At 46.2% G+C, this 27,945-nt stretch overlaps 1 protein-coding gene across 1 annotated transcript in view; it reads left to right on the top strand.

Moving 5' to 3' along the window:
* The first annotated feature begins 4,723 nt into the window (after positions 1–4,723).
* LOC8029058 (neuferricin) overlaps positions 4,724–27,945 on the top strand; it is a 32,073-nt gene continuing 8,851 nt past the window's right edge. The window contains exons 1-3 of the mRNA XM_002402886.5: positions 4,724–5,082; positions 5,194–5,334; positions 12,068–12,254. Coding sequence (XP_002402930.2) covers positions 4,752–5,082; positions 5,194–5,334; positions 12,068–12,254 — 659 coding nt within the window. The 5' untranslated portion in view covers positions 4,724–4,751. The remainder of the gene's footprint in view (positions 5,083–5,193; positions 5,335–12,067; positions 12,255–27,945) is intronic.

Raw genomic sequence — 27,945 nt, forward strand, 5'->3', positions numbered from 1 at the left:
CTAACTAGGCTTTTTGCTCTAGAACTAGACAAAGTTAAGAGTAAACGAAAGGGGAAGCAAGGACATAGACCAAAAAGTTGGTGGGACAAAGAAGTGAAGCAAGCGATACAAAAACGTCAGGAAGCCTCTAGAGAACACAGGTATGCCAAGCGTAGTGGGGAGTCCGAAACGGAAGTAAAAAGAAAATGGGACAATTTTATAACATGTCGCCGAGAGGCATCCAGTTTGATCAATGCGAAAATTCAGAGAAAGGGTGAGGAATGGATGAGTAATGTAAGTAAGAAAGATAGAAACGCTGCCAAGAAGTTTTGGGAGCACTTGAACTCACTCGGTGAAACGACGCAAGCTAGACAGAGGTTCATACTCTCGCATCAGGGAGATCAATTAGAGGGAGATGATGCGATACAATATATAGGAGCAGTGATGGAGGAGAAATTTCGGGAACGGGTACATGTGGAAGATAGGAGAACCGAAGGAAGTAGCAGTCCAGTTTGTGACATCGCGGATTTTGGACAAAGAGAATGGGAAAAGGCGGAACGAAGAGTCCCTAGTGGCACGTCGACAGGCACAGATGGTATCCCTATTAAGCTGGTGAAGAATTTGGGTCCTAAATCTAAGGCAAAACTAAGGGAGGTAGTGAGTACCATGATAACAAAAGGAAATATTCCAGATGAATGGAGGCTTAGTAGGATGAGTATGATATATAAGGGAAAGGGAGATAAGGCTGATATTAGGAATTATCGTCCTATAACCGTGACACCGGTTATTTACAGGTTGGTAATGCAGATTATAAAGAACAGACTGGAGGAATGGGTAGATTGCGAGGGCATACTGGGCGAGTTACAGAACGGGTTTCGAAAACAAAGAAGGTTGGAGGACAACTTATTTTCTCTAACACAGTGTATAGAAATAGCGCAAAAAGAAAACAGACAGCTCTGGCTGGCATTTCTGGATATCAAGGGTGCCTATGACAATGTGAACCAAAGAAACCTGTGGGACATAATGGAGAACTTAAACCTAGATGAAGGACTAACAGCACTATTAAGGAACATTTACAAAGATAACAAGGTGATTATAACATGGGAAGGAAAGGCGACAGGGAAAATAGAGATAAGACGAGGCCTTAGGCAGGGGTGCCCGTTATCGCCTTTGCTGTTTATGTTGTATCTGAGAGGATTGGAGGATAGACTAGAGAAGAGTGGGCTTGGGTTCAACCTTTCTTACACTAAGCTAGGCCAAAAAATTCAGCAATCCTTACCGGGATTGATGTATGCGGATGATATTGTACTAATGGCTAACAACAGGACAGAGTTGCAGGAATTAATGAGCATCTGTGGTAGGGAAGGAGAGGAATTAGGTTTAGAATTCAGTAGCGAAAAATCGGCAGTCATGATTTTTAACGAGGATGAAGTTGAGAGGCTGAAGATACAGAATATTACAGTTGAGAGAGCTAGTAAATACAAGTATCTAGGAGTATGGATATGTGATGGTGCAGAATATCTCAGAGACCATGAAAAGTATATAATAGGTAAGGGCAACAGAAATGCAGCTGTAATGAAAAATAGAGCACTTTGGAATTACAACAGGTATGAGGTGGTGAGAGAGATTTGGAAAGGGGTCATGGTGCCTGGCTTGACTTTTGGAAACGCAGTGCTATGCATGAAATCCGAAGTGCATGCGAAACTAGAAATAAAACAGCGCGGAGTAGGTAGACTGGCTTTGGGGGCACATTGCAAAACGCCAAACCAGGGAGTACAAGGAGACATGGGATGGGCATCATTTGAGAGCAGGGAAGCGGTGAGCAAGGTAGAATTTGAGGATAGGTTGAGGCTAATGGACGGGGAGCAATGGGCACGAAAGGTTTTCAGGTATTTATACATGAGGAGTGTAGACACCAAGTGGAGACAGCGCACTAGGAAATTAAGAGGAAAGTTTTTGGGCTATAGCGAAGATACGGAAGAGCAAGTCTCAGTTAAGAAGAAAGTTAAGGCCACAGAAAGAGATCGGTGGCTAGAGGGAATGCAGACAAAGACGGCTCTGGAAAGCTATAGATTAAACAAAAGAGTTATTGCCAAAGAAAGCATTTATGACAATTCTAGGGGAAGCTCATTGCTGTTTGAGGCAAGAACGGGTGTTCTGCGAACCAGAACATACAGAGTGAAGTACCAGGAAATTGATACAGTGTGCACTGCTTGTGGAGAGGAGGACGAGACGGCTGAGCACTTGATACTCTACTGTAAAGGGCTTCACCCTATGCCTACCGAAGACAACATAGATTTAATAAAGTCATTGGGTTTTAGAGACAGCGAAGGGAGAGTGGATTTCAAGACTGTAGAGATTACCAAGCAAAGATTAAGTGAATGGTGGCAGAAATCGAGAGAAAACTAGGTATTTTCTTATTCACTGATGGCAAGGGGGTTTCATAGCCTCACTTTCTTTGCACTGCGGAGTGAATATAGATTTCACATTTAAATATTCTAAGCTTAAATGGTAAAACAAAATGGCTAGGTGGCGTAAGCTACCGCCCGATCCAAAGGGCTCAGCCGTATTCATCCATCCATCCAAACATGAGTTGGTGTATAGAAGATTAACCCGTCACTCAAAATTCGTACAAAAGCAGCCGCTTCGGTGTCTGGAACGACTAGGCCATCCTCTCGACGTCAGCCTCGCCGTAGCTTTGCTCGTCTTGAGACGACCTACGTCACGATTGCGTTGGATGTCACGTGCTCTAAGCTGGGCCTTCTCCGAGCGCTTGCCAGAGTGGGCCGTTTATAACGAAAAATACAGCCACCAGGATCAAAATACAAACGTGCGATTGTCATTTACGGATATTGTGGATCATATTCAACCTATTTTTGAACACGACGGGAATATTTGAAATTTCGTTGAAGTATCCCTTTAAGGGGATACTTGAACGAAATTTCGGCGCTAATGTTTTGGTCTATATGTGTTCAGAGGAGCAGTATAACATCGGACACACCACTATCTTGTTAAAAAAAGTCACGAAAAGGAATTTTAAAACGAATTAAACGATTAGCAAAGAGCACCTGGTGCATGTCGCTAACGCCTCGTTTGCAATGCTCGTCTAGGAACCTTGACAGCTAGTGACGGAGGTTGTCTCGCCTCCGGCCACGACGAAAGAAGAGGGGAAGGAGGAACTCCCCTTTTCCCGAGAATCCCCTTTGTGTGTCGCAGAAGTTGCTATTGTCCCCCTACAAGATTATAGAAGATTAACCCATCGCTCAAAATTCGTACAAAAGCAGCCGCTTCGGTGGTTGGAACGACTAGGCCATTCTCTCGACGTCAGCCTCGCCGTAGCTTTGCTCGTCCCGAGATGACCTACGTCACGACTGCGTTGGATGTCACGTGGTCTCCGCTGGGCCTTCTCCGAGCGCTTGCCAGAGTGGGCCGTTTATAACGAAAAATACAACCATCGGACTCAAAATACAAACGTACGTTTGTCATTTACGGATATTGTGGATCATATTCAACCTATTTTTGAACACGACGGGTGTGTTTCAAATTTCGTTGAAGTATCCCTTTAAAGCGCCGTTCACACTCTTCTTTAAGCCTCTTACGACGTCTTAGGACCAGCTACGTAGCATCGCATCCGGTCCTAAGACGTGGCAGTAGGCTTAAAAACCGGTCTTGTCTCTCTCGGTCGCTCTCGGTTACAAGTGTCTGAACGAGCCAAACCACACAGTCCAAAGATCTAGACCAGTGGTTCTCAAGCACCGATGTCTCGCGGACCCCTTGTGGATCGGCGGAGATGATGGAGGACCCCTTTGGTGGTGAGGGGAGAGGGAAGGTATAGGTTAAATATAATGATAATATAATAAATGGATTAAACTGAGGGCTAGTGTTAAGTATACTTTTTTGAGACTCACACGAGACAACTCACCCGAAAATTTAAAAAAATCCTTCTTGATCTGAAAAAAGACAACTTTTATTGTCGCGCTTGACTGATGAAGCAGGGCTTCGCGGACCCCCAGAATACTTTCGCGGACCCCCATTTGAGAACCACTGACCTAGACAATGCTAACACTTCGTAACTGCCTACTCGAATTGGCGACCTTGTAACAATCTACAACATTCCTTTAAAAAATTTCGTAGCCAAGTTTTGGAGAGATAAAAAAAAAAAAAAGATTTTACCCTGTTTTCTTTTTTTTCCAACTTTTTTTTTTTTTTTTTTTTTTTATTGTGTCTTTTTGTCGTGCGGTTTTATTGCTTCCGGTGATTGCTCTGTCTTCTTTTGTGTTTTCCTTTTCCTACCCCAGTCGCAGGTTTACCTAGGGTGCCTTCATGCGCGCACATGAAGGCTCCTTAGGTTTACCATCATGTTCAACTTACACCAGTTCGCCTGCACTCTGACTATTTTTTTGCGCAAGTTGTCTGCTTCTTGCACAGGGGTTGCGACGATGCCAGGACTCAGAAGGCCGAGATATTATTGGCTGATTGAAAAATATAGTGAGTAGACCTCAAGGCATCTAGCACTGAGGTCTACCCAATATCCTTTCAATCAAAGCCAATCAGAGCTCGACGTCGTTCTGACGTAACGCAACTCCTGCGCAAGAGGCAGACGGCTTGCTTTCCGCATTGGCTTGACACTCGCACGTCATGGTTTACCTAGATGGCGCGGTTCACCGCCTAATTCGAGAAAAGGAGTCGCCAAAGATCTCTCCATGCGACGACCAGTCCTCCACAGCGTCAATCGGTCAATCCATTTCTTCTTCAACCATCGTGATAAAAAAATGGCGGCGAGGTTTATGCTCGTTTCAGCGGTCCTCGTCGCCTTTTTGGCGATCGCTTTTGTTTACTTCGAGCCGATACCCGTGGAAAAGTATCCCAGCGCAGTACAGAAAGTTCACAACAAGTTACTAGAATCGGGGAGGTTTTTAAGCAGCCTGTTCTGCGGCACCAAGCGGATCACCGCTGAGGGCGTGTTCACCGCCGAGGAACTCCGCAAGTACGATGGTACCTCCGACGTGCACGGCCTCTATCTTGCGTTGTTGGGACGCATATACGACGTGCAGAAAGGCGCCGAACATTACCGGCCCGGAGGCGGCTATGCGCACTTTGCAGGCAAGTTGACTCTATGGAGGACGCGCTACGAGGAAATAAGATTGCAACCGGCATTTTTGTCGACACGTGTAACCTGCATATCTCTCTGTCCCCGTTCGTGATCGTTCGCAGGTCGCGATGCTTCGAGGGCCTACGTCACCGGTGACTTCTCGGAGGCGGGCCTCACAGACGATTTGCAGGGGCTTTCAGACGAATCGCTTCACACGTTCACGCAATGGGTTGATTTTTACGAAAAGGACTACAGATTCGTAGGTGAGTCACCTCCCAATCAAAAAAACGCTTGTCTCAGTGTGCAACTCTTTTTTTTTTTTTTTTTTGGTGGGGGAATTGTTTTTTTACGTCAAGTAACTTTGCAGAAAAAAGAAAAAAAACACATCGGGTGGTTAATTTTTTTTTTTCGTCCATCGTGCTCTATGCACTTTGCTTTGGCTCTGGGCGATGCCGCCTAGTCGGGCTGAAAGTTATTTCTTCGCAGTCCGAATGTTTATCATCAAGAATGAAGTGGCATAAATTGTAAGGAGACATGGAAGACGGGGGCCAGCGCTATGAGACCAAACGCTGTTCAACTTGAAAACGCCCTATGAGACGTAGCACTGCCTCAGGAGAAACTTAAAAAAAATGTAAAACGCGTCGACTTTTTTTTCCTTTTTTGACATTTTGCAGGTTTTTGAGCAACAGTTCATGTACGCTTTGGAGTTGAGGTTGGTGATAATGGCACTTGGATAGCCACATCAATCAACTTAGCTTCAAGATGATTACGGAAGTTTCAGTTTCAGTGTCTACTTTCGAATGCAGATTATAGGCACCCTACATCCGCTAGGAGCCGCTACCAATCCCCCAGCGAACAGCGCCGCGCGCGGCCACTTTTGAGTGAGTGTAGGAGATCGGCAGTGCTCCGCCGCCGCTCACGTTGCAGCTCCTGCACTTCCGCGAATGTGTCAGGCAGGGGACACATGAACAATGAACTGCTCCGCGGCGGCCGTTTTCATCGGTTTGGTTTGGGTTCGGTGCTGTGTGCGTCCCAAACACTCTCGGTAGAACATTCTAGTCGTCTATGAAGTTATTCAGACTCCCAGGAGTGATACGGAAGGTGTTGTGAAATCAGCATCTCAACTAGCAACAGGCTAGTCTTCACGAACAACGATGGTGCCGACAAGCGGTGGTATGACTGCGATCGAGATTGGTTTGGTGTTTGTGGTTTGAGCTCAAGGTGGGGAATCTGTTTGCCGAAATGTTAATGCGACAGCCGATGAAGGAGTTGACACGAGATATGTGTAAAGGATGTCGAGACGGTGCGCTTTGTACTGTGGAGACCTTCGGTGTCAATAGGTTTGTCGAGCGAGCCATTCAATGCCGCCGAGAGACTTAGAAATCTGTTGTGTGTTTCGGAATTTCGCTGCTGGGTTAGTATTTTTGACTGCATCGGTAAGTATTTACGCCCATGCATAATGTTTCTTTATGATGCTCGCGAATAACGCTTTGTCACTGCTCCTTTCAATGTCACGGTCATAAATGCCTGATAATTGCTGCCTTCGGTGTGACTTCTTTGGCATAGAGTCAATAAATCATCTCCGTGTTCTTTCGAACGAAAGCGCCAAGTTTTCATGAAAGCTGGTTGCGTCTCATACAAGTGATTTGCACTAGCCTTTTCTGTTCAATCTGGGCCCCTTCAGACCCACAAATGCGGCTTTCAGGGGTCCGCATACGTTCCTTGGTATATTTTTTTTTTCAGGACTGACACGTCATATGCCTACAGTTGTCTCAGCAAAGTTGGACACGTTGCATTTTAATTTCTAAATTAATGTATATACAGTCGTCACAATTATTCATTATAACGATTTCAATATTTTTTTTTTTTAAATATTTTATGTCGGCTTGATTAGGTAGAAAAGAAAAGCAAGCACTGTACAGCTAGTAATGTGAACATATGTTTTGCGGTTATGTTTTCTTCAACAATATTACTGTAATAGTAATATAACGGTAGCACAAGAATATTTGTGCTGGTCTTATTTCTTTTATTTTTAATCTAAATATTTTAATTTACTGTTTTGGGCATAAATAGTGCGTTTTAAAGCGAAGTACTGCCTGTCGTTCTACGATCGGTGCACCAGCAACTATTTGCGTCATGCGACAGGCTTTTGCAGTTGTGTTTTGGATACACAAATATTGCCAGGTAGTGCATCATGCAGAATGCCGCGCGGTACCCAGTTTCACCGCTCATGTGTAGCCCAAGCAGGTATGTTGACCCTGCAACACTCACCAGTGTACCACTGCAGTCGAGCTGCAACTGCTGAGGTTGCTTCCCGACGAGTATGCGCGCCGCCGCCATGAGAGGCGTACGTGTGGGCACTGAGTTAGTTCTGCAGGGTGCCTATAAACCAGTCATGAGGTGGTATGTTTTGACAGCCCAACACGGAATAACAGGTGGTTGCAAGCAGTAAAACCCCCTGAAAAAAGCCAGAAGCTTTTTTCAGGGGGTGTTTCTCTTTGCACAAACTGTTCAAAATGAAAAAAAAAAAAAAAAAAATGGAGGGAAATAAATTTTACAAACAGAATTTTAGTTACTATTTTCCTCTTTCTTAGAAGACAAGAATTCAACCTTTTATGCCGCATCTCGTTCGTTCAATCTTTAAAAGCCTTAGTTGTGAACAATGAAAACACACAATCATAAAATCTTTGAACAAAGTCCAGACAGGCCCACAAAATATTCCGGTGCGTACACTTCTCTGCAGAACACTCGGGTATCCAATGACTGAAGAAACTATGGAAGAGTGCCAGAAAATAGTAAAGCTTAGAATATGATTAAACATAAAAACTGCAATGCACACTGGGGCAATGAGCAAGTGAAGCATCACGCTCATTGTTCCTGCGCAGATCACATTTTTCAGAAATGATTGTGCTATGGTCATGCTTTGGGTTCTTTCCGTTTTTCGGTGTCGTTTTACGAGAAAGGGGCAGAGAAAAGTATCAGTTTCTATAATTTTGTGGGGTCTGAACATTTAGTGGAAGCCGCCGTCGGTTGATAGAAGCGAGAGGACACTTTTGGGGCTGACTTGACTTGGATGTTCCAGTGAATGTTCAGAAGCGCAACCCCTAGTAAGCGCTCCTGGGACGTCGAAGCTCTCAGGTATGACTTGAGTCTTTGCAGTCTCGAGAACGAACGTTCCGTTTTAGCAGTGCTGACGGGCATGGTAGCCAGGATTTGCAGCAGGCAGTTTACATTAGGATACAAGGCCTCCGGGCAAAGACAAGTTGCCTGTACCGCTGAGACGCGCTAAGTGATGAGGTCCTTACACATCTGTGTCCAAACCAGAACTTCCCCAGGCAGTTCATTTAATGAAACGAATGCTCTGCACAGGCTGGAGAATGGCTCGAAGTTGACGCCTGTGACATTGAGACCAATGTCGTTGGTCACAAGGTCACTCACTCCTAGGGAGGACGATGCTGCCAGACGTGAATGTGCCGTCTCTGTTGGAGACCTTGATGACACGCTTAGAAGTTGTAGGCCAATAATCATTTTTGAGAAAAGTGTCAAGCGATAGCTTGGCTATTGAACTCGTTACTTTCACGATTCATGTACTGAACCAAAGATTATAAACATTATTTAATGCAGCGATTAAAGAAGTCAACCAAGTACGCTTTAAAACCAAGTGTCAATGAGCATTCCAAATTTGCTTCCACGGTGCATATGCTGCCACTTTTTTCTCGCGCTTTTTTTTCTTTTTTTTTTTATTAAGGGGACGTTTTTGTGTTTTTATTTACATTTTGGTTGGTGTAGTATTTAAAATAAAGGAGTGCAGGCTAGTAAACTCTAAAAAAAGGGAAGATCCTGGACGAAAACAAGAAAAAAAAAAAACGCTAAGCTGTTTGTCATTTCGTCGTCCTGTTTTCATTGTAGGATTTGCTGCCCTGAAGTTGTCATTGATTCCCTGAGACTCTAAGGCTAGGGGGACTTTAGTCAAGCTGCCTGCATTCTCCGAGGCAAGGCCAGCGTCCTTCGAGGTCAGGATTTCACGGCTTTTGTGACGTCGGGAGCTGAGCCATTCGCACCTGCAAGCTTAAAGAAAAACTTCAGTTACACGGCCGAGTTTGGCGAGAGCTCTTTGGGGAGCCGAAGCGGGACTTGCATTTTTCACGCAGTCCACAGACAGTGTCGTCATCTTTGTTTTGCTTTGGAATGTGGGCCCGGCCCCTCGCCGTAGGGTTGTCTAGTAGAAAGAGAAAAACATTTTTTTTTTTTGCCTTGACAATACAACAAAAGACACACACACACACAACACAAAACACACACACATACACACACAAAGGAAACGAAAGGGGAGAGGGGGAAAGAGAAATGTTGAAATTTCGGAAGGTGTTTTGACACTTGAACAACCCCCCCCCCCCCCCCGGTTACGCCAGTGATTGCAAGGAGAGCAGATATGTTTCCAGCGTAAATGAGCTTGCCAGATTTGCCTATCGAGACACCGAGTAATATATTGTCTTCTTTGATTAGTGTGACAATTGAAAACAAATCTGACTGGTAAAATATCTCCATTAAAAAAGTTGGAGGCTGCAGCAATTTTTGGCATGCTGTAGCATAATTAAATAAATTTTGTAAGTTATTAGACCTTTAGTAGACCGTATTCTAGAGCTATGCTTTACTAGGGGGAGCTTGTGCCATCATATTGAAGCACGGATTGAGCATGCGACTGTTGGGCCCGCTCCACAGCGTACAATCTACTAAAAACTCTCTGCTGAATGTTAGGATATTGCATTATTTTCCTTCGAGGTACGTCTTTATCCTGCTCACACTTCACCGGCAGACCTTTAGAAACTAAAAAGTTTAAAGTGAAATAATCCTTGCATCTACAAATCGGGCAGAGCACCATTAACTTTAATTTTCTTAAGGTCTATCTATAGTCGGTGACAGGTTAAGAACCACACAGATGCTCTGCCTCCAAAACACGCTTGTTGCCTGTGCATCCAGCGAGGTGCTATCAAAGGCAGAATGCTTCTGCTTGAGGTGGAGCATCTAGTGCAGAGGTCGGCAACCTTTCGCAGTGGCGGGCCGAGTTGTCATGAAGCCAACACAGAGGGAGCCAGACGCCAAGTTGCGAAGGTGGGAGGGAGGGGGGCAGGAGAAGAAAAGGCAAGAAGGTAGTGAAGGCGTTCTGTGCCAAAGTTGGGGATGCCGGACAATCCCAACTGGAAGTGCTCCTTGTTCCTGTCTAACCCCATTTGTGGTCAAAACTGCCGTGTGGTCCTTGAGTCTGTGTGAAAAAGCAGCAGAAGCGATGCTTTTCTGGTGTCGGGGGGGGGGGGGGGGGCACATAAAACTGTCACGCGGGCCGCAGGTTGCCGACCCCTGGTCTAGTGTGTTCTGAACCAGTCACAGACTATAGCCCTTATTTCATGTTTTTTTTTATTTACCTTTCTCGTTGAAATTTTAGTATTCTGTCTGAGACAGCTATGTGGGACAGTCTACATTGTTCCGCTCATCGAACAATTCACCAAAATAATTGTATGCAGAATCAGCTGTCAAAAAAGTTGCATTATAGTTCACATCCAAAAAAGCATGTTTCCCATCTTAGGTAGAGCTTGAGGAACGAGGATCCTAAGAGTGCGGGTGAGGTATGCCGTGTAAAGCCTGGTTCGTTTGGCACGCAAACTAGAAATGCTGTTTGCAGACACGCTAAATATACTTTCCAGTTGAAAATTTCCATTAGATTTAAACTGGAATTTTCCATTTGTACCAGTTAGGTTTTTGGAGAACCAATTGGGTCACTGCCAATAAAACCCATTTGGAACCCATTTTCAGGTCCCAACTGGAAAAATTATTCCAATTGGTGAGACCCATTGGCCAGTGTGCTTCCAATTAGAACCCACTAAAACCAATTGGTTTCAAGTAAAAGCAGTTGGAATTCCAATTGGATCTAATGGCAATATTTAGCTTGTTTCATGTGTAGAAAAGGTGCCGAAAATGTTAAGGACGAGACAAGTTGGACAGAGCATCCTTTTCTGTTCGACTCTTTCTTGACTTTTTCGGAGTCTTTTTCTACACACAGAGATGGACCAGCAGACTACCTCCAAAAATCCCTGCACGCAACACTTTGCTTCGTGTTATGGGACCTATTGGGTCATGGAGAGGAATGGCATGGTTTCCGTTTTGATCACCCCGTTGACGAGGTAGTGTATTTCACACTGCGTGGAAATAAAGTTGGCACTGGCTTGCATTGCTCCCGTTCATTTTTGTGAAAGCCCCCATTGAAACTTGAACCTCCAGCGGCCATAAGGACTTGACCAGACGACCGGCCCGGTATACTTCTTCCATCTGCTATCGTGGTCCTGTGTCTACCTGTGCTCAGATCCTGACACGTGGAAAGCCAAAAAAGTGCACCAACATTCTATGCGTATTGGGAGACAACACCTATGCCATCTTAAATTTAAGGAAACTCTCATATTTGAAAATGTAAGTGCCACTATTTGATTTTGACGGGAGGTTGTGAAGTGGGGTTGGCAAATAGAAACAGACAGTGGCCAACAAGTTCTTAAGATGCTTTGCATGGCACTATGCCGCTAGGATTGCTTCAATTTTGCGAGAGGTCTGTTGGCCCAATTACCCACTGAGCTGCTAAATATGCCTCTTGTTTGTTTCTTTCGCTCGGTTGTCTCCAATTGGTGGCTAAAGAACAAGTCTGTGAAGTAGCAGTATTACTGAAAACAATTCTCGGGGACCAGGCCCCGAGAATTGTCTCGCTGTGTTTGTTGCTCACGAAATACACGGAGGTAGAGGGCCTGCGAAAATCTGACTCTATGTTAGATTCCACGTCTTCCTACATTTTTTTATGCGATTTCCATCTTCACATACATGCTGACCTTTAGATTCCTTTGTACGAAAATTACTAGCCATTTGTTTTGGTGTGCATTTCTTGCCGATTTTTATCTGGTTGTCTCGTTCTCGGCCCTGGTCGTGTCATTGTTTACCCTGTGCTCTCTTCCCCAGGCAAACTTGCCGGCAGGTACTACACCAATGAGGGCGAGCCAACCGAGGAGCTGCAGAGGGTGCTGGCAGCTGTGGAGAGGGCCAAGGAGAAGGAGTACCTGACCAAGGAGGCGAGCAAGGTGTTTCCACCATGCAACTCTGAGTGGACACAGGAGGGGGGCACCAAGGTCTGGTGTAGCACACAGAGGTGAGTTGCAGCTTTGTGTTTTTGCGCTCGCGATCAAACTGGTGTGCTTGTGGTTACCCTCGAGTAATGAAGATTTTCCCGTTTGCACCCGAAATTGCTTGGGATGTTGCAGCTCTGAGACGAATGTCACAGGTTACATATATAGGAGGATTTCGGCCTCGAGGTTCGTCATATAATGAGTTGGAGAAACCAGCACCCTTACTTAGCTAATTCACATTTTCATGAAACATGGATTTTAGTGGTGAATTTTATGTTGTGAGGTTCCAGGGCGTAGCTCTGTTCCTTCGAAAATTGAGAGCGTACTTGACGTTCCTGATTGACTGGCACGAACGCGTATGATTAGCTCGATCCGAGAGTTGCTGCAGAGTGATGGTGCGATGATGGATGATCGAAAGCGGCCGAGCGGCGCGTTTGCGGCAGGTATCAAGCCTAACCCGAATCTCATAAAAGTCTTGACATTATATATGGAGACTTTATAACTAGAGCTGGGATTTCCGAGACATGTCCCGATTTTGAAAAGTGTACTGATCCCAGTGTCAGCTACCAGTACACATCTATCGGGCGATTTCCATTTGGTTTTCATCACCTTTATTGTCCCGTGTTGTCCCGATTTTACGTCGAGTGTCCCGAAATATTCAATCATGTCCCGGCTTTTCGTTAAGTGTCCAGTTACTTAACTGAGACGCCCATATACAATGTGCTTTTCATCCATTGATAATATTTTAGCATCGGCGAGAAGCCAGCATGGCATTCTTCTGCCAATGGCTCCACTATACAAGCCTACCCTCATCCCCTGGACCTGTGGTAACCCGACGGGGCACATTTCTAAGAGCAGCAGTGTACTACACAGGAAACCACGGCAAGGTGGCAGACTTTGTGAAAGAACTAAAAGGGGCAACTGCTGCCGCGAAGCTGCTGCACGAAATTGTAAACGGCACCGCTCTAACCAGTAAGCTGTGCAGTATTGAGAGGTACAGATTTATTCCGAATGCGATTGCAAGGCTGGAAACCACGTAGCTCGATCTAGAAATGCAGTTTGGAATCTTGGATTCTGTGGCAAAAAAGTTTATGGCTCTGCGAAAGATGCTCTTCGTAAGTCGCTTGAGAAATATCCTGACATAAGGCGGGTACGTTCACCAAAAACTCTATATGGCGTTTATGACTTTGGAGCCCTCAGGTTTTTGAGTCTTGTCTCTGTGGAAGTGGAGCATTTGTTTTCCGAGTGCCACCCGCACAACCGTCCAATGCAGAGACCGGGATCTCAGCCCCTGCACGACATCCGTGGCAAACGACAACGCACGTGTCTTCCCCACCTTGCACAGGCCATGGTTACGCCGCACTCGAATCTGCACCAAACAGCAAACGCTCGCGAGAAAAGGGGGAAGGCTCCCCATGCGTTAGAGGGGTCTACTTTTTTTTTAGAGCGCAGCTCTTAGGGGCCCGTTTCCAGCCTAAGCGGCGTCGGCGTCGCCGTCGCCGTCGGCGTAATTGCGCCTCTCCCTCTCCTCCTCCTCCCCTCCTCCTCCTCCCCCTCCTTCTCCTCCTCCTACCCTCATTGTGTAGTATGGTCCCGGCGGGTCACGTGACCTCGGGGGAGGGGCACATGACCCGTTTCCAGCCTGTGCGGCGTCGGCGTCGGTGTCGCCCCTCCCCCTCCTCCTCCTCCCCCTCCGCTCCTCCTCCTCCCCCCTCCTCCCCCGCCCGGTAAAGGTGGTAAAGGAGAGGGAGGGGGAGCAGGAGGGGAGGAGGACTAGCAGGCATGATCACGAGGGAGGAGGAGGAATATACCCTCCACTCCTCCTCCTCAAGAGCTGCGCTCCAATTCGGCGTTACAGGAAGTTGTAAACGGCTTTCACTTTTTTTTTATAAAAACTGTAGGGGAAAACTGTAGGGGAGATTGTGGTCTTTGCTCACACAATCGTGGTGAAGTTAGCGACTTCTAGATGGCACAACAAGTCGGCGAAAGGCCACATTTCGCGTGCCGTCTGTATTCCGAAAATGGAGAAACAGATCGGGGTCCAGCACTCTTAAAGGGCAACTCCTGTTCATTTTCAATATTAAGAAAACAGTGCAGTTCTCTTTAGTATCGCCTAAACAGACCATGTGCTAAATGTTTCGATCTTATTCCGCCTAAAAGTCGACGAAACTGGCAAACAAAGATTGAGGCACGCGAAAGTACCAAAATCTGCTAATCCTGGCAGGCGAGGTGTAGTGTAGCCAACGGCACACTCAATACTGTTGTATAAAGCATCCTGCCACCTACTGGCTAGCCTTAGCTGCCAGCTGGTAAAAGACGACAAAATAAAAGCATGTTCTTCTACGTTACACTCTGGCCTATAGCAGTGTCTGCTTCTTTCTCTGCCAACCTGACATGGTGTGAGAAGTTGGACCACGGCCGTAAGTGAAGAGCCGCTATTAGCACTGACTTCTGAGGAATCCGGAGAAGCGATACTGCGCTGGAAGGAATGGCTAGCCGTGGTAGGCGCATTGTTCCTGTTACAGCCACCGGAACCACTTTTTTTCTCGTCTCCGAACAAATGGCCAAAATGGAAAAAGCGTTTTCAATGCTTTCACACTGCTTCTGGACTCTGCACAATGTCTGAAGAACATCAGATTGATGCTCTCCTCTATATTATGGGGGACCAAGCTGAGGACATCTTCTGCACTTTCCAACTGACTGAAGCAAAGGCCAAGAAGTTCAGCATCGTCATGAGCCACTTCGATGCATATTTTATACCACAAAGAAACATCATTTTTGAGCAAATTCGGTTCAACTCCCGTGTTTAAGAAGAAGGCGAGTCCATAGAAGAGTTTGCCACATCGCTGCATGCCCTTCCCAAGGATACTGCCATTACGGCCCAATGCAAGACCAATTCAAACGAGATCGGCTAGTCGTCGGCATCTGTGACAAAAAGCTTTCTGCGAAACTCCACCTCGATGCCGATTTTACTTTACGGAAGGCATTGGGGTCAGCGAGGCAAGTTCAAAACGTCAGTCAGCAGCAAGCCGAGCTGAACCAAGACTTTAAAGCTGGCAGCAGCGTCAACAAGCTTCACACAAGGAGAATTTCAACTAGCCACTCCTCTTGGTTCTAAACTGCCCAATCACAAGGCAGTTAGAACATAAAGGGCCTGCTTCGTCCAAAAAAGAACAGCCAATGCCACGAGAAAGAACGTCAATGGTGTGGGCGAACCCTCCATCCCAAAAAGTCCTGTCCGGCCCGACACGGTACTTGTAAGGGCTGCCATAAGAAAGAACATTTCTCCGCAGTCTGCCTTTCCAAGCGAGTCCGCTTCGTGGACCATCCAACAACGACGAATTTGAATTTATCGGCAGCGTGAAAATGGGAAATAACAGTGACGCTTCAAGGAGAACTCATGAAGTTGAAAACTGAACACAGGCGCCGATGAGACAGTCATCTTGCCCTCCACCTTCTGAAACCTTTCCCCATGGGCGGTACTGATCGCACCACTACGTCAGCTTCAAGGACCGGACGGAAACCTTTTCAGCAACGCAAGGGACAGCTCTTCTCAAAATCACGTACAAAGACCGCACTTCGGTCCAAGACATCTATATCTTGGAAGACGTCCGTACACCGTTGCTCGGTAAGCCTGCAATACAAGCTTTGCAATTGGTATCGGTGGTCAGCAAGATTGGTCCATGTCCACACATTCTTGGCAGCTCTTCAAGAGTCGACCCAAAAGCAGAGTTTCCTGCACTCTTCAAAGGGCTCGGCAAGCTCTCCAAAGCATGCCACGTGCAACTACAGAACGGCACAAAACCATGTGCACTGAGTTCTCCAGGTTGAGTGCCGATCCCGCTCTACCAAAAGACGAAAGCGGAGCTGCAGAGAATGGAAAAAATGGGAGTAATATCACTCGTCGGGGAACCAACTCCCTGGTTTGCACTGATGGTGTTCGTCCCAAAACCAAGCGGTGCAGTGAGAATATGCGTAGATTTCACCGAAGTCAATCGCTAAATGCTCTGAGAGTGGTGCCCTATCCCGTCGGTTGAGCATACCTTGGGACTCCTTCAGGGTGCAAGGTACTTTTCCAAGCTCGAAGCAAACTCCGGCTTTTCGCAGATACCACCAAGAGACAGCAAGCAGCTCACAACTTTCATATCATTATTTGGGCGTTTCTGCTTAACCCGGCTTCCTTTCGGAATCTCTACAGCGCCCGAGCATTTCCAGAAATACCGTAGCTCTCGAGCATCCTACAAGGAGCAAGTAGCGTCATCTGCCACATGGACAACATTCTCATTTGTGGCTCCACTTTCGAAGAGTGCAACACCAGACTCCGTGCCATCTTGCGACAATTTAAAGGTCAGTCCGATGCTCAACGAGGACAAATGCTCCTTCAGCGTCCAAGAACTCGCGTTCCTGGGCCGCAGGATTAACGAGCACGGTGTTCGTCCGGACGATACCAAGGTTGAAGCTGTCAAGGCTATGTCCCCACCTACATCTAGACCAAAGCTGCAAAGGGTGCTGGGAATGGCAACATACCTGGCTAGATTTGTTCCAGACCTAGCAACCATCCTTCAACCACTCAGCTCTGTGCTTAGTACATAGCAAGAGTTTGTTTGGGGACCAGCTCAAGAAGATGCGTTTGACAAGCGGAAGGCAATTTTGACGTCGCAACCGGTCCTCGGAGTCTACGAACCTGGAAATGAGACTGTAGTGACGGTGGATGCATCTTCTTACGGAGTCGGCTCCATTCTGAGACTAAAACAAGAAGGGAGCAAATACAGAGTCATCGCGTTCGCTTCAAGGCTGCTGAGCGACACTGAAAAATGTTATGTGCAAATTGAAAAAAAGGGTCTAGTACTTGTCTGGGCTTGTGAGAAGTTTAGTGATTACCTAGTTGGCAAGTTCTACCTCGAGACCGACCACTAGCCCCTGGTGCCTCTTTTCTCAAGCAAGGCAGTTTTGCAGTTTTGGGGTGAGCAACAACCTCACCCCAAAACTGCAACGGTTGCGCATGCGTATGATGAGGTACACTTACAGCATCACATACGTGCCAGGGAAAGAACTTCTCGCTGCAGACAGGCTATCAAGGGCACCTCTCAAGCAGACTTTTCCTATACACCTTACCAAAAAACGCTCCTAGGCCGCCGCCATGTTGCTGATGCAGATGGTGTGACTCTCGTGCCCTCTATCAGCTAGAAATTTTCTGCCACACTCTGGGACTGTGAAGACTCGCTCAGCGCGGTTCTCTACCTACGTTTTTGCGGTTTTGCATTCAACGTTTTCTCGCCCTTCTTGAAAGTTTCAACTTAATTTTTTTATGCGTGCTGCGTACCCTTTTTGTGTTATCTTCCATTATGAGAAATAAGGCTGGTAAGTGCCTGCCATTCAAGCTTTTCTGCTCGACATTCGCGGGAAACGAAGGAGGTGAAGGACGTCGAACGACCTTCGACGCAATTTTGTGAACATTGTTCTCCCCCCTCACTTAATTTTTTTTTATGCGTGCTGCGTACCCTTTTTGTGTTATCTTCCATTGCGAGAAATAAGGCTGGTAAGTGCCTGCCTTTAAGCTTTTCTGCTCGACATTCGCGGGAAACGAAGGAGGTGAAGGACGTCGAACGACCCTCGACGCGATTTTGCGAACATGGTTCTTTCCCCTCCCAGAGATAATTCGCGTAGAATCCTCAGTCATCTCCAAAAATAGTTGTCCGGGTTGGGGTGAGAAACGGGTCAGTCGCGTTTGTTTCTTTGCCTTGGTGCGGTTGTGAAAAAAGGAAGCTCTCCCCAAAACGTGCCCCAAAACGAAGTCATCTCGGATTCCGTCTGATCGTCAAGATGTGACTGTCGTCGACTGTGACTGTGTTATTTGAGATATTTCTCATATAAATTATTTTCGGATAACACTGCATCGTGTGATACGTACGATATATTGTTCGAATGTTAACACTTCCTCAATTGTATGTCCGTGTCCTGCCCATCGGTAAACACGTTATTTGTGAGCGTGAAAAATGCATGCCTTTCGGCCCTCTTCTTTTGCAATTTATTTTTGTCAGCAAAGCGCTTTGTTGTTTCACATGCGGCAAATCCCGCGGCGCTGTCAGAACCAGAGTGTCGAACCGAAATTTTTATCGGTTCGGTTCCGGTTCGGGTTCACGGATTTCGGTTCAGCTCTGGTTCAGTTCCGGGGAGCGAAAAATAACGGTTCAAACCGGTTTGAACCGGTTCGAACCCGTTTTAACCGCTAAACTGAGAATATATTTTCCGCGTTCCTTTGGCAATAGGCACTTTTTCAAGAGTGAAACGAGTAACTACATAGCCATTATCATTTGTTGAATTCACTTTTTTTTTCACGTACCAAAAATAAATTGAGTTGTTTAATTTCGATGAAGCAGTAAATGAAAAGCTAGATTAACATATATGACTCAACACCTATTTCTTTTTACCTCAGTCGCACATATTTTACCTTAATCTAAAGGTTATCAGTCTGCAGGTGGGTCGTCTAAAATGCCCGTGATTAGTAAACCTTTGCGTCGCAATATTAAACGTCAAGTCCTACTGTGCTCTTGTACTTAAAAATTAGCTAGTGCATATAATCATAAAATGGGCACGTTCTCGCCATATATATACTGAAATCTAGATTATAAAATATGTTTCACGATATATATGATGACGATGCAACCGAGCTTAAAGCAATAATATTTTCAAAGTGTCAGGAGAGTTTTAGGACAAATCTTTTCAGTTTACTTTTTATAGAAACTCTGAGCGGCAAGCACAACGCTTGCTTTCCTGACCAATATTGTTTGCACTAATCGCCGTGATGCAGGCGAATAATAATGCAGAAAAGAGTGACCTTCGTGTTCAGTCGGATATGACCTAAAATGGAACGCATGGAAGTGTACCTTTTCGACATAGCATGGCGTTTGAATTTGTTCTTGACAAGAAGCCGGTCAATCCAATTTGTAAATAAGCATCACCCTTGCTAATTGGTGATTTGTTGTTCAATACAACAAAGTGGTCTTTCATAGCCTACTCGACATTAAAACTAATTAATTGGTCACTTTCTGACGATCTGCGTCCGCAATCATCATACTTCTGCCACGCGGCACTGTGTATTTTGTTTTCATCCAGCCCACCGACATATGAAATTGTTGTTCATCAAATAAACGAAGCAACAGTCTTCTATATGTTTGAGAAGTTGAATATGCGTCAGGAACACAAGTTATTTAAATCAGCTTCAAAATGAAAAAAAAAAGCACAAGTTTTTCCTAAATCACTTATACACATGCTTCTCGAGGATAAAAACGCCGGAAAAGATTTGCAGAGCATATTTTATATAGTATGTAGGTGCATTAACATATGTTGTATATCTTTATGGTAATAGGCCCTTTATTTATGTTGTCAAGTCTTCAGGTAGTAAGAAAATACTTGTTATTGTCATCAATAAATTTGACTGTTTGAAGTTCACATAACCGCTTCAGACCAACACGCGAGGGCGATACTCGAGAATACGCCACCTGTTGAGTCTGTGGAACGTGCTTATTTGTTCGCTGTCTGGCAGTGTGAAACACCAGATAATGGGGTATGCCAAAATGAACTATATGCTCACATTATAGATCTGAAGGCTGTTGCACGAAATGTGCAGAGAGAGAGAGATAATAAATTATATTCTGCTAAATAATGCAGTACACGACGCCTTACTCCAAAAAGATCTCAGTAGTGATGCATGTTTTAAGCGTAAGCACGTTTGATGGAACTCTGTCTGGTCGGGTCAAAAAGTTGAGAAATACAGACCTTCACAAACCAAGTCCTAACATTTAGTGGCCCGACGTTTTGATAGGTCGGGCTTAATAGGTCGACAGCTACTTAACTTCGGCGTGTTTCAACGGACTAGGGCACTTGAAGAAGAAAACGTGAGTGAAGCAAAGGACGCACCGTTGATAGAAAAGAAGCTGCTGCTCTCCACGTGCAAATAGTCGCTCTTGATAAAAATGAAAAAAAAACGGTTTTGAAACGTCGGACTTCTTACTGTTCAGGACTTGGTTGATTATGGTATGTATTTCTCTAGTAGAGATGCGTGTAATGATGTTCCTAATTACACATAAATATCGCAAAGAACAGACACTATATTTCTAATTTGAATCACATCAGGACACCGGATTGCAAAAGCTCGAAACTTCACACAATACTGTCTTGGGAGGCTAAAGTGATATTTGGTTTTACGGGCACTTGTTTTGTGGCCTGATTTTACAACTCTGTGCTTTATCAGTCATGCGCGCTCTAAGATTTTATGAGGCTGCAGCATATTGTCACGAACGACAAGTGATGAGGCGATAATAACTAAAGAAACTAAACGTTTAATGGCGCGAACTTGTGCCCAAAAGAAAATAAAAGGGAGACAAAAGATAACACCAGAGCGTCGCGAGCGTCGAAGTCGGCGTAGGAGCAGAGTCGAACGCTGGAGCGAAACTGACTCCGCTCGCCTTGCGGAGTCCCTTATGTACCCTCGTAGGTTTCTGGATCATTCGTCGCAGAACTTTCGGTCGGTAGAATATTCGGAACTAGATCAGACGAGAATGTTCTCGAACCTACGAGAAGGCCAAATTGAAAGAATAAATAAGACGACGGTCCCCTGACGGGAGTCGAACCTACACCTACAACGCGAAAGTCAAGCGCGGTGACCGCTCAGCCATGCACGCGCTTACTCGCCGACGCGCGTGGCAATATCATGGCGACACTCCTATATACACTGCACAACTTTACAATTTGGACGTCCCGGCCCTTTTGCTATAGTTTGTTTCAGCTTAAAAGGGCATTGCAAAGGGACGAAGATAACCAAATGCTGCTTTGAACGGCGTGCCTATCAGTGTCAAACATGAGCTTTCAGTGACGACATTGGTCTAGAACGTCGGATAGTGATGACATAAAATTCGAGAGGTAGAACTGGGTATATAGGCGAAAAGTACCCCTTTTGATCCTTTCAAGCACGTGACTCTCACTCATATATTTGCTTGGAACACCCGTAAATTGATGGGGCGCTCAGATCTTCATAACTGGATGTTAATTTTTAACACTTACGAGAGTCGCGCACGGTTGTTTCACGCTCTGGTCATTTAGGTTGTCTATTGGCTCAGACTAATAACGTCACCAAAAAAAGGAAATGCGCTCAAAATTCTGAACCTCTTTCAGTTGTTACGTTCAAAATACGCCAGATTCTTGTTTATTGTATGTTGAATGTGTTGCTAGAGTCCCAACCACTAATTCAAACAAAAACAATGCAAATTAAAAAAAAAAAAAAAGTCCAGAAACGTTTTGCATGCCTCCTTTAAGTCCAGATGCAGCCTATGCTACAAACAAACACTAAGATTTTGGCTAGGTACAAAGATAAACTGTCGCGAGAACCAAACGAGGTATATGAAATTAGGACAAGAGAGAAGAAATGTATAAGTGACACGTCCCTATCTTTATCTACAAAGGAGTTAAAATTTTTGAAATGCGGGCTGAGCAGATAGGGTAAACAGGGTTTTTTTGGCTATATAACGTGTGAAGTTCCAATAAACTGCAATTGAGAGTGCGCCTCGTTCTGTTTCCCTTCGTCTGTGTCCCTGTATTTTTTCGGCGCATTTTTCATTGAAATAAATCAACTGGCCCAAATTTCCACTTTACTATGCTACAAGCACGAGCCTTTGGTCCCGACCACTTGCACTGCAGGAGCGCGCGTGCGTGGACGCTGAAAGCCCGGAGCTTGCTTTTTTAGTTTCTGATACGCTTACACTTAAAGTGAAACGGAGTATTGTGTCGAGAACATCACATTTTAACAAAAAACTGAACTGTTTAACATAGTTTGCACGTGACATCATCGCACGATATGCAATTGGTCAGAGATTTCTTTTTCCTGAGAAAATGAAATTTCAAGGCTCAAAATGCACACTGCAGAAGGTTCGCGCTTGGTGCAACCCATGTGCTCAGAAACAAAAATTATACTTTCTTGGTGCAGCATCGTGAGGAACGGTGCGAGCGTATGGCACCCCAAAAACGCACTTTCTAGAAGGAGTAATTTTGCAAACGAAGTAGTTCTGCAGGGTCACGCTGTCTGCTCTGTGCCGAAGATGCGGAGCGGAGGAAACTTTACAACATAGTAGGTTTATAACCCCCCCCCCCCCCCCCCCCCCTTTTTCTTTTTTTCATTTGACGATGCTCCTTCAGAGAATACTTTTTTTTTTATTTCTGAGTGACTCCCTCCTTTGTTTGGGGGTGCCTATTCGACAATTATATTTCTGTCATTTGTTAGCAGTAATTCTCAATTTTTTTTATTTTGCATCCATAAACCGCGAAGTCTAAACAAAAATGTGATAATTTGAGTGGCCGCCGACTTTCGCCAGTCCCTCAAAGGCCACTAGAATCTTTCTTTTCAGTTATCCCTGTCATACACACTTGTAGTTCTATTTATCGTCATATTAATAAGCCATACTCAGTCTTTTCAATGCTTCTATTCTCGGAGACAACTTTCTCAGACAAGTGAGCAACAACGAGAACATGTTTGAGTGCCTCAATGATGTGTCAACGATTTTTGCACTTTCGGTAAATACCGCCAAGAGGTAATACCTCACGTTGATAGCTTGCAAAAACACCCATTAGTTTTCCTCTCTGCTCAATGGGAGACGCAGAAAAGCTAAAGGAAAGAAACAGCATTCGCCTCCTCAACTCGCTATTAGAACAGGCAGCAATGTTATCTAACGCTAATTGTATGCCGCCAGTGTTCATCATAGTCATGCGCTGGGGTTGGCAAAGAATAAAGCATGGGTTGAGAACTTGAGATTTAGGCTTTATTAGAGTTCGGCTATTCTCATCTTTGATTGAACACGACCCAACACGAATGTTTGGCGATGCTGATTACCAAGAAACCGAGCACTCGGCTCAGGCTCATGACAACCGAGTACGTCACGGTGTCGCATAACTCGCGGTGAAAAGTCGTGACGGCTAATGCCCTTGAATAAAAAAGGTAGTGACATCTTGTCCCTCCTCCTTTGACGCACACACGTTTTATCTTTGTGTTTTGCTTTTTTACACCCGCGCGTCGACTGTAGCGCCGTTTAGTTTGGGGTAAGATAGCACACGGTTTTCCTATACTTCAGTCAGAGCGCAGTCAAAGACTGAAAGACACGCAAATACATACACACAGGCTAAAATCGCACTGTCACTGTCTACCAACCTTGCAGGATGTGATCAAAGAAAGACGATGGAAGCCGTGACGTTGCACAGTCGGCGTTATTTGATTGGCGACATGAGCTTATAGCATGCACTGCACTCCGACAGCATAGGCATTCCTTCTCTCTCCTCCTGTGATGCGCACACCTTTTATCTTCATGTTTTGCTTTTTTACGCCCTCGCGTTGACGGTAGCGCCGCCTGGTTTGGCCCAAGATAGCAGGCGGCATTCTTCAAAGGAGGTCGCTACTTTTCTTTATCAATGAGCTTTAGTGGTGGCATGTGACGTCACGGTGTCAACAACGCTAATATATCTATAATCCGTTGCAACTCAAGAAGGTAGGGTGAGGGAAAAGAGGGCTGGGGAGGAAGAAGCAGACGAAATGTTGGAGAAGAGAGGGGGAAATTGACGTTCTGAATTTAACTCGTCTTGGACGCGGTGAGTAATCCGACTATGCCGTGGGGCCACGTGGCGTGACATTATTTAATAGCATGTCTTTTTTTTTTCGTTACGTCCGCCATTAGGCCGGAACCGCGTTTTCACTGCCCGCTTGGAGAGGCGACATATCCTCATTTCTCTCCTTCTTGCCTTTTCCGCAGGGTGGAACCTCCTCTCTTGAAACCATGACGTCACGTGACCACGTGACAGACGATTAATCGTAGTGCCGATACAAAAGCGCCACGAAAACCCACAATTTCTTATACATTGCAATTGGGTTTATGAAATTTGATCACTACATAGAAATGCACCTGCCAATTTTTACTTCTCAAACACTCATTTTGTACTAAAAAAAAATTACCTTGAACCGTTTTGAACCGGTTACCGTTATATTTTTTTCCAGTTCAGTTCCGGTTCAGTTCCAAGATGGCGGCGAAGATTTCGGTTCGGTTCAGTTCCGGTTCGGCTAAAAATAACGGTTCTGTTCCGGTTTTCTGTTCGGTTCCGGTTCGACACTCTGGTCAGAACTATCCTAAGAAAAAAACGAAAAATTAGAACTATACATTCCAGTCGCATTCGTCTTGTCGCGTGCGTACCCAACAAAAATAGTTTACAGTTTCTATTGTTGTTTTTTTGCTTTTTTTTTTTTTAATGTGTCACAATGCTTTCTTAATATCCTCGGGAAAATACATGTACCATGAAACACAAATTATAGCGGGAAAAGACGAGAATTAAGCCGCCAGCAGCGTTTGAAACTGCGCCTACGCAGGCTGCGCCTATTGAAATCACAGTCCACTCGGTTAGGGTTAGGAGGGACGCCGGTGAGAGTCTACCCTCAAACTCAGTGACTGGGCTCGAAAGCGGTTTGTTGCCCCTGGGGTCGAGTGTTTTTTGGAAAGGAGTATACACCTAGAGATAGACGTTGGAGCTTTCGTCCAACACATCAGGTCTTCGAAGATACATGTCCTCAGTGGATAATTGACCACCAAAAAACAGTCACCGTCAACCAATCCTTGAGGAAGTATTTGCAACGAGATTGGCCCAGCCGGCAAGACCTCGACAATGATGTGAAGCCTTACTACCAGTTCCGGCATCAAATCACTGTTGAGAAACATCTCCTTATCTAAGGTGTAAGGGTAGTAGTGTGTCACGGTCTAGTGCGGAGCGGGAGGGGAAGCGCACTCACCGCAGACCGCAACGGGGGTTCGGACGCCCGCTATCCCACAGTACGTGGGCTCCAGGGATGGGGGGGGGCAAAGACAAGGCACATGACGAACAGAGCACTGGAAACATTTAATAAGAGGCTAGTAAGATGGCGACAAAAGCAAAAGGGTAATACAGACACAGTCTCAATTAGGCAGAAGATTACAAAAAAAACTTAGTAGGTATGGGCAAGCTGGAGTATACCCAAAAAGAGGAATGGGAGCGATACCGCACTTTGACTTAGTCCGGCACGACGAGGCTCGCAGAGGCATGGAAGCACCTGAGGTCGGTCGCTTGCGATGGACTCTGTCTCGACGTGGCCGCGGTGCGCCAAAGGCGGGAGTTGGTGGCTTTAGTTGCTGTCGCGTCTCGGACGGTCGACGCACTGGGGCAGTCCGGCAGAGTAAGTCCGCACAAAGTAGGATCACAGACGCAGGTGACGTTCAGTGTCCCGACGGGTCTTCCCCTTTACCGCAGTGCCCGAGGCTACGCCCGGAGCCGACAGGAAGAGCGGGTTGCGCTCCAACCTCCCGAGTCGACTGTGGCGCCGTTTCCCAGTTTCAACCGAACGGCACTCTTTCCTAATAAAGTAAACAAAACACACCCGCTCCCCTACAATCGCAATACACTCACACACAAAAAAAAAAAAAAAAACGACCGTCACAGCGGCGAAGACACTCGTTGCCCCCAGCTCCAAAGTCAATACCAAAAACGCTCAACTGTGGCATCTGGCAAACTCATTTCCGAATTCCACGAAGTGGTACCGCGCCCAAGCATCGGGCAAAAGCGCCCCCCGAACGAAAGTCGAAGAGGCCATAAACAAGTCAAGTTAGGGTCCCAGTCGGGACCGTCGAGGTGCTAACTAGCGCCAATCAGGGAGAGTCACACCACCCATGTGGGCCACATGGCCCCGCAGGCAGCCGACGGGGTGCCCTTTACAATACGCGTGGCCCGGCGGGACTAGGCCGGTTTTTGTGACACTACCCCCTTCTTAAGAACATAAAAGGAGAAAATCCTCCTTTTATGCATTCCACGCGTTAATATTTTCCACGTCACAAAAACAAAAATTACTACTAGCATATATATATCTCAATATAATCTGGACCGTAGCTGAGAAGGTGAACTCGAACGCTCTGACATGGATACAGCTGACACAGACACATGAAGAAGCATATTTGCAAACATCAAACACGAGATAAAATAGGTAGGATCAGAACGCTTTTCTCCATGTAGGTAACACTATGACCAACAGTACTATCGCAAAAGAAAATATGACACTGAAGCAATTAAATTTGCGGAAAAACTGACGCTCTCCTGGCACAGTCCCAGATACGTACTTCCACTAACTATACTGCCCAGGCGCGCACCTTGTTACGCCATACAGCAGACGTACAAAAAAAAAAAAATCTACACAAAACTAAATACAATAGAGGAGCTTCTAATTTACTGAACGAGACAAGGCGTCACATGACGGTTGCGCCGGCGATCAGCGGTTACTCAACGAAACTCAGATAGTCGGCGCCGACGTTTTCTCCTCCTTTTATGCATTCCACGCGGAACTGGTACTCCCGAAGCTGGAGGCTCCATCGCAGCACCCTGCCGTTCAGATGCTTTCCCCTTTTGATGTAGTGAAGCGGCTGGTGGTCTGAATTCTGGAGTGTTAACGGGTACTCTTTCTTTTCGGGGAGTTTTCAGAACCTGGTGCTTGGGCTTCTTCCTTTTCTTTCTATTCCGCGTCTCAACCGCCCCTGCTGTATTGTGACCCTTTTTAGATTTAGTGTTCTTGGCTTGTTTCTTCCTACTCGTAGGCCTTGGAACGCCGTCTTGGGTCAGGACCATTTCGCCCTGGGCGTTCAGCCTAACTCCGCCGGTCTCGACGTCGGAGTCGAGTGAGCCGTCCTCTTTCTCGGCGTCTACCGCGGGGCTGTCGGGGTCTCTGACTCCGGTGGTGTTCCCGAGAATCGGATCGAACAACGGTTCTTCCATGCAGAGGGCCGTCCGTCACCACACCCCGAAAGTAGGGGGTTCGATACCCGAACTCTCGCCTCGGGGAGCATCTTAGAGGTCCCATCAACCACGTATACGGGCCTCCTAATTCCGGTTATCTGGTCGTCGTCAACCAGGTCTCTCTTGATGATTACCGTATTGCTCCCCGTGTCGCGCAAGACAGATATCTTCCTCGTCCCTACATTGCCTTCTACGACGGGCATTCTCTCAACAAGGAACTTCACCCGCGAGGTCACAACGGCATTCACGACAAGAATCTTCTCCCCATTCTTCAGCTCTACGAAACGGTTCCCCTCTGCTGCATTCATCGGCCCCTCTTTCGGAGCGCACACGCACGGGGCCTGAGGTCTCCCTCCGTCGGAGCCTCGGCACACCTCGATTCTATGCCCCTTGCGGCCACACTTCCGACACGTCGACACGTTCCCAGCGTTGATACCGCTATGACACTGCACCGCCAGATGGCCGTTTTTGTTGCAAAGGTAGCGCCTCACCTCCGGCCTCGGCACCTGTTTCATCACGTTCTCGCACACATTAGGCTCTACGGCCTCTGCATCGCTTCTTCGGGATTTCCCCAAGTTCCCATGAGACTGCGCCTCCAAATACTGGTCGACCAGCTCCAGCAACCCTTCGAGACTTGGAACATTCCTCTCCCTCAGATGCAGGGCCAGACTCGGGTGACATCCCCTCAGAAACTGGTCTTGTAGGACCAACTCACAAAGGCGTTCGAAATCTCTCGTGGTGCTCGGCAGTTCAACCCAGCGGTCAAAGTAGTGTCCGAGCCGGGCGGCATACTGAGTAGCGGTTTCACCGTAGAGCGATTTCCCCTCTCGAAACTTTTCCCGAAATTCGTCAACCGTGAACCGAAACCTCTTC

Source organism: Ixodes scapularis, unplaced genomic scaffold (assembly GCF_016920785.2).
Source record: "Ixodes scapularis isolate PalLabHiFi unplaced genomic scaffold, ASM1692078v2 PGA_scaffold1__304_contigs__length_218370807, whole genome shotgun sequence".
In the NCBI taxonomy this organism is placed as follows: Eukaryota; Metazoa; Arthropoda; class Arachnida; order Ixodida; family Ixodidae; genus Ixodes; species Ixodes scapularis.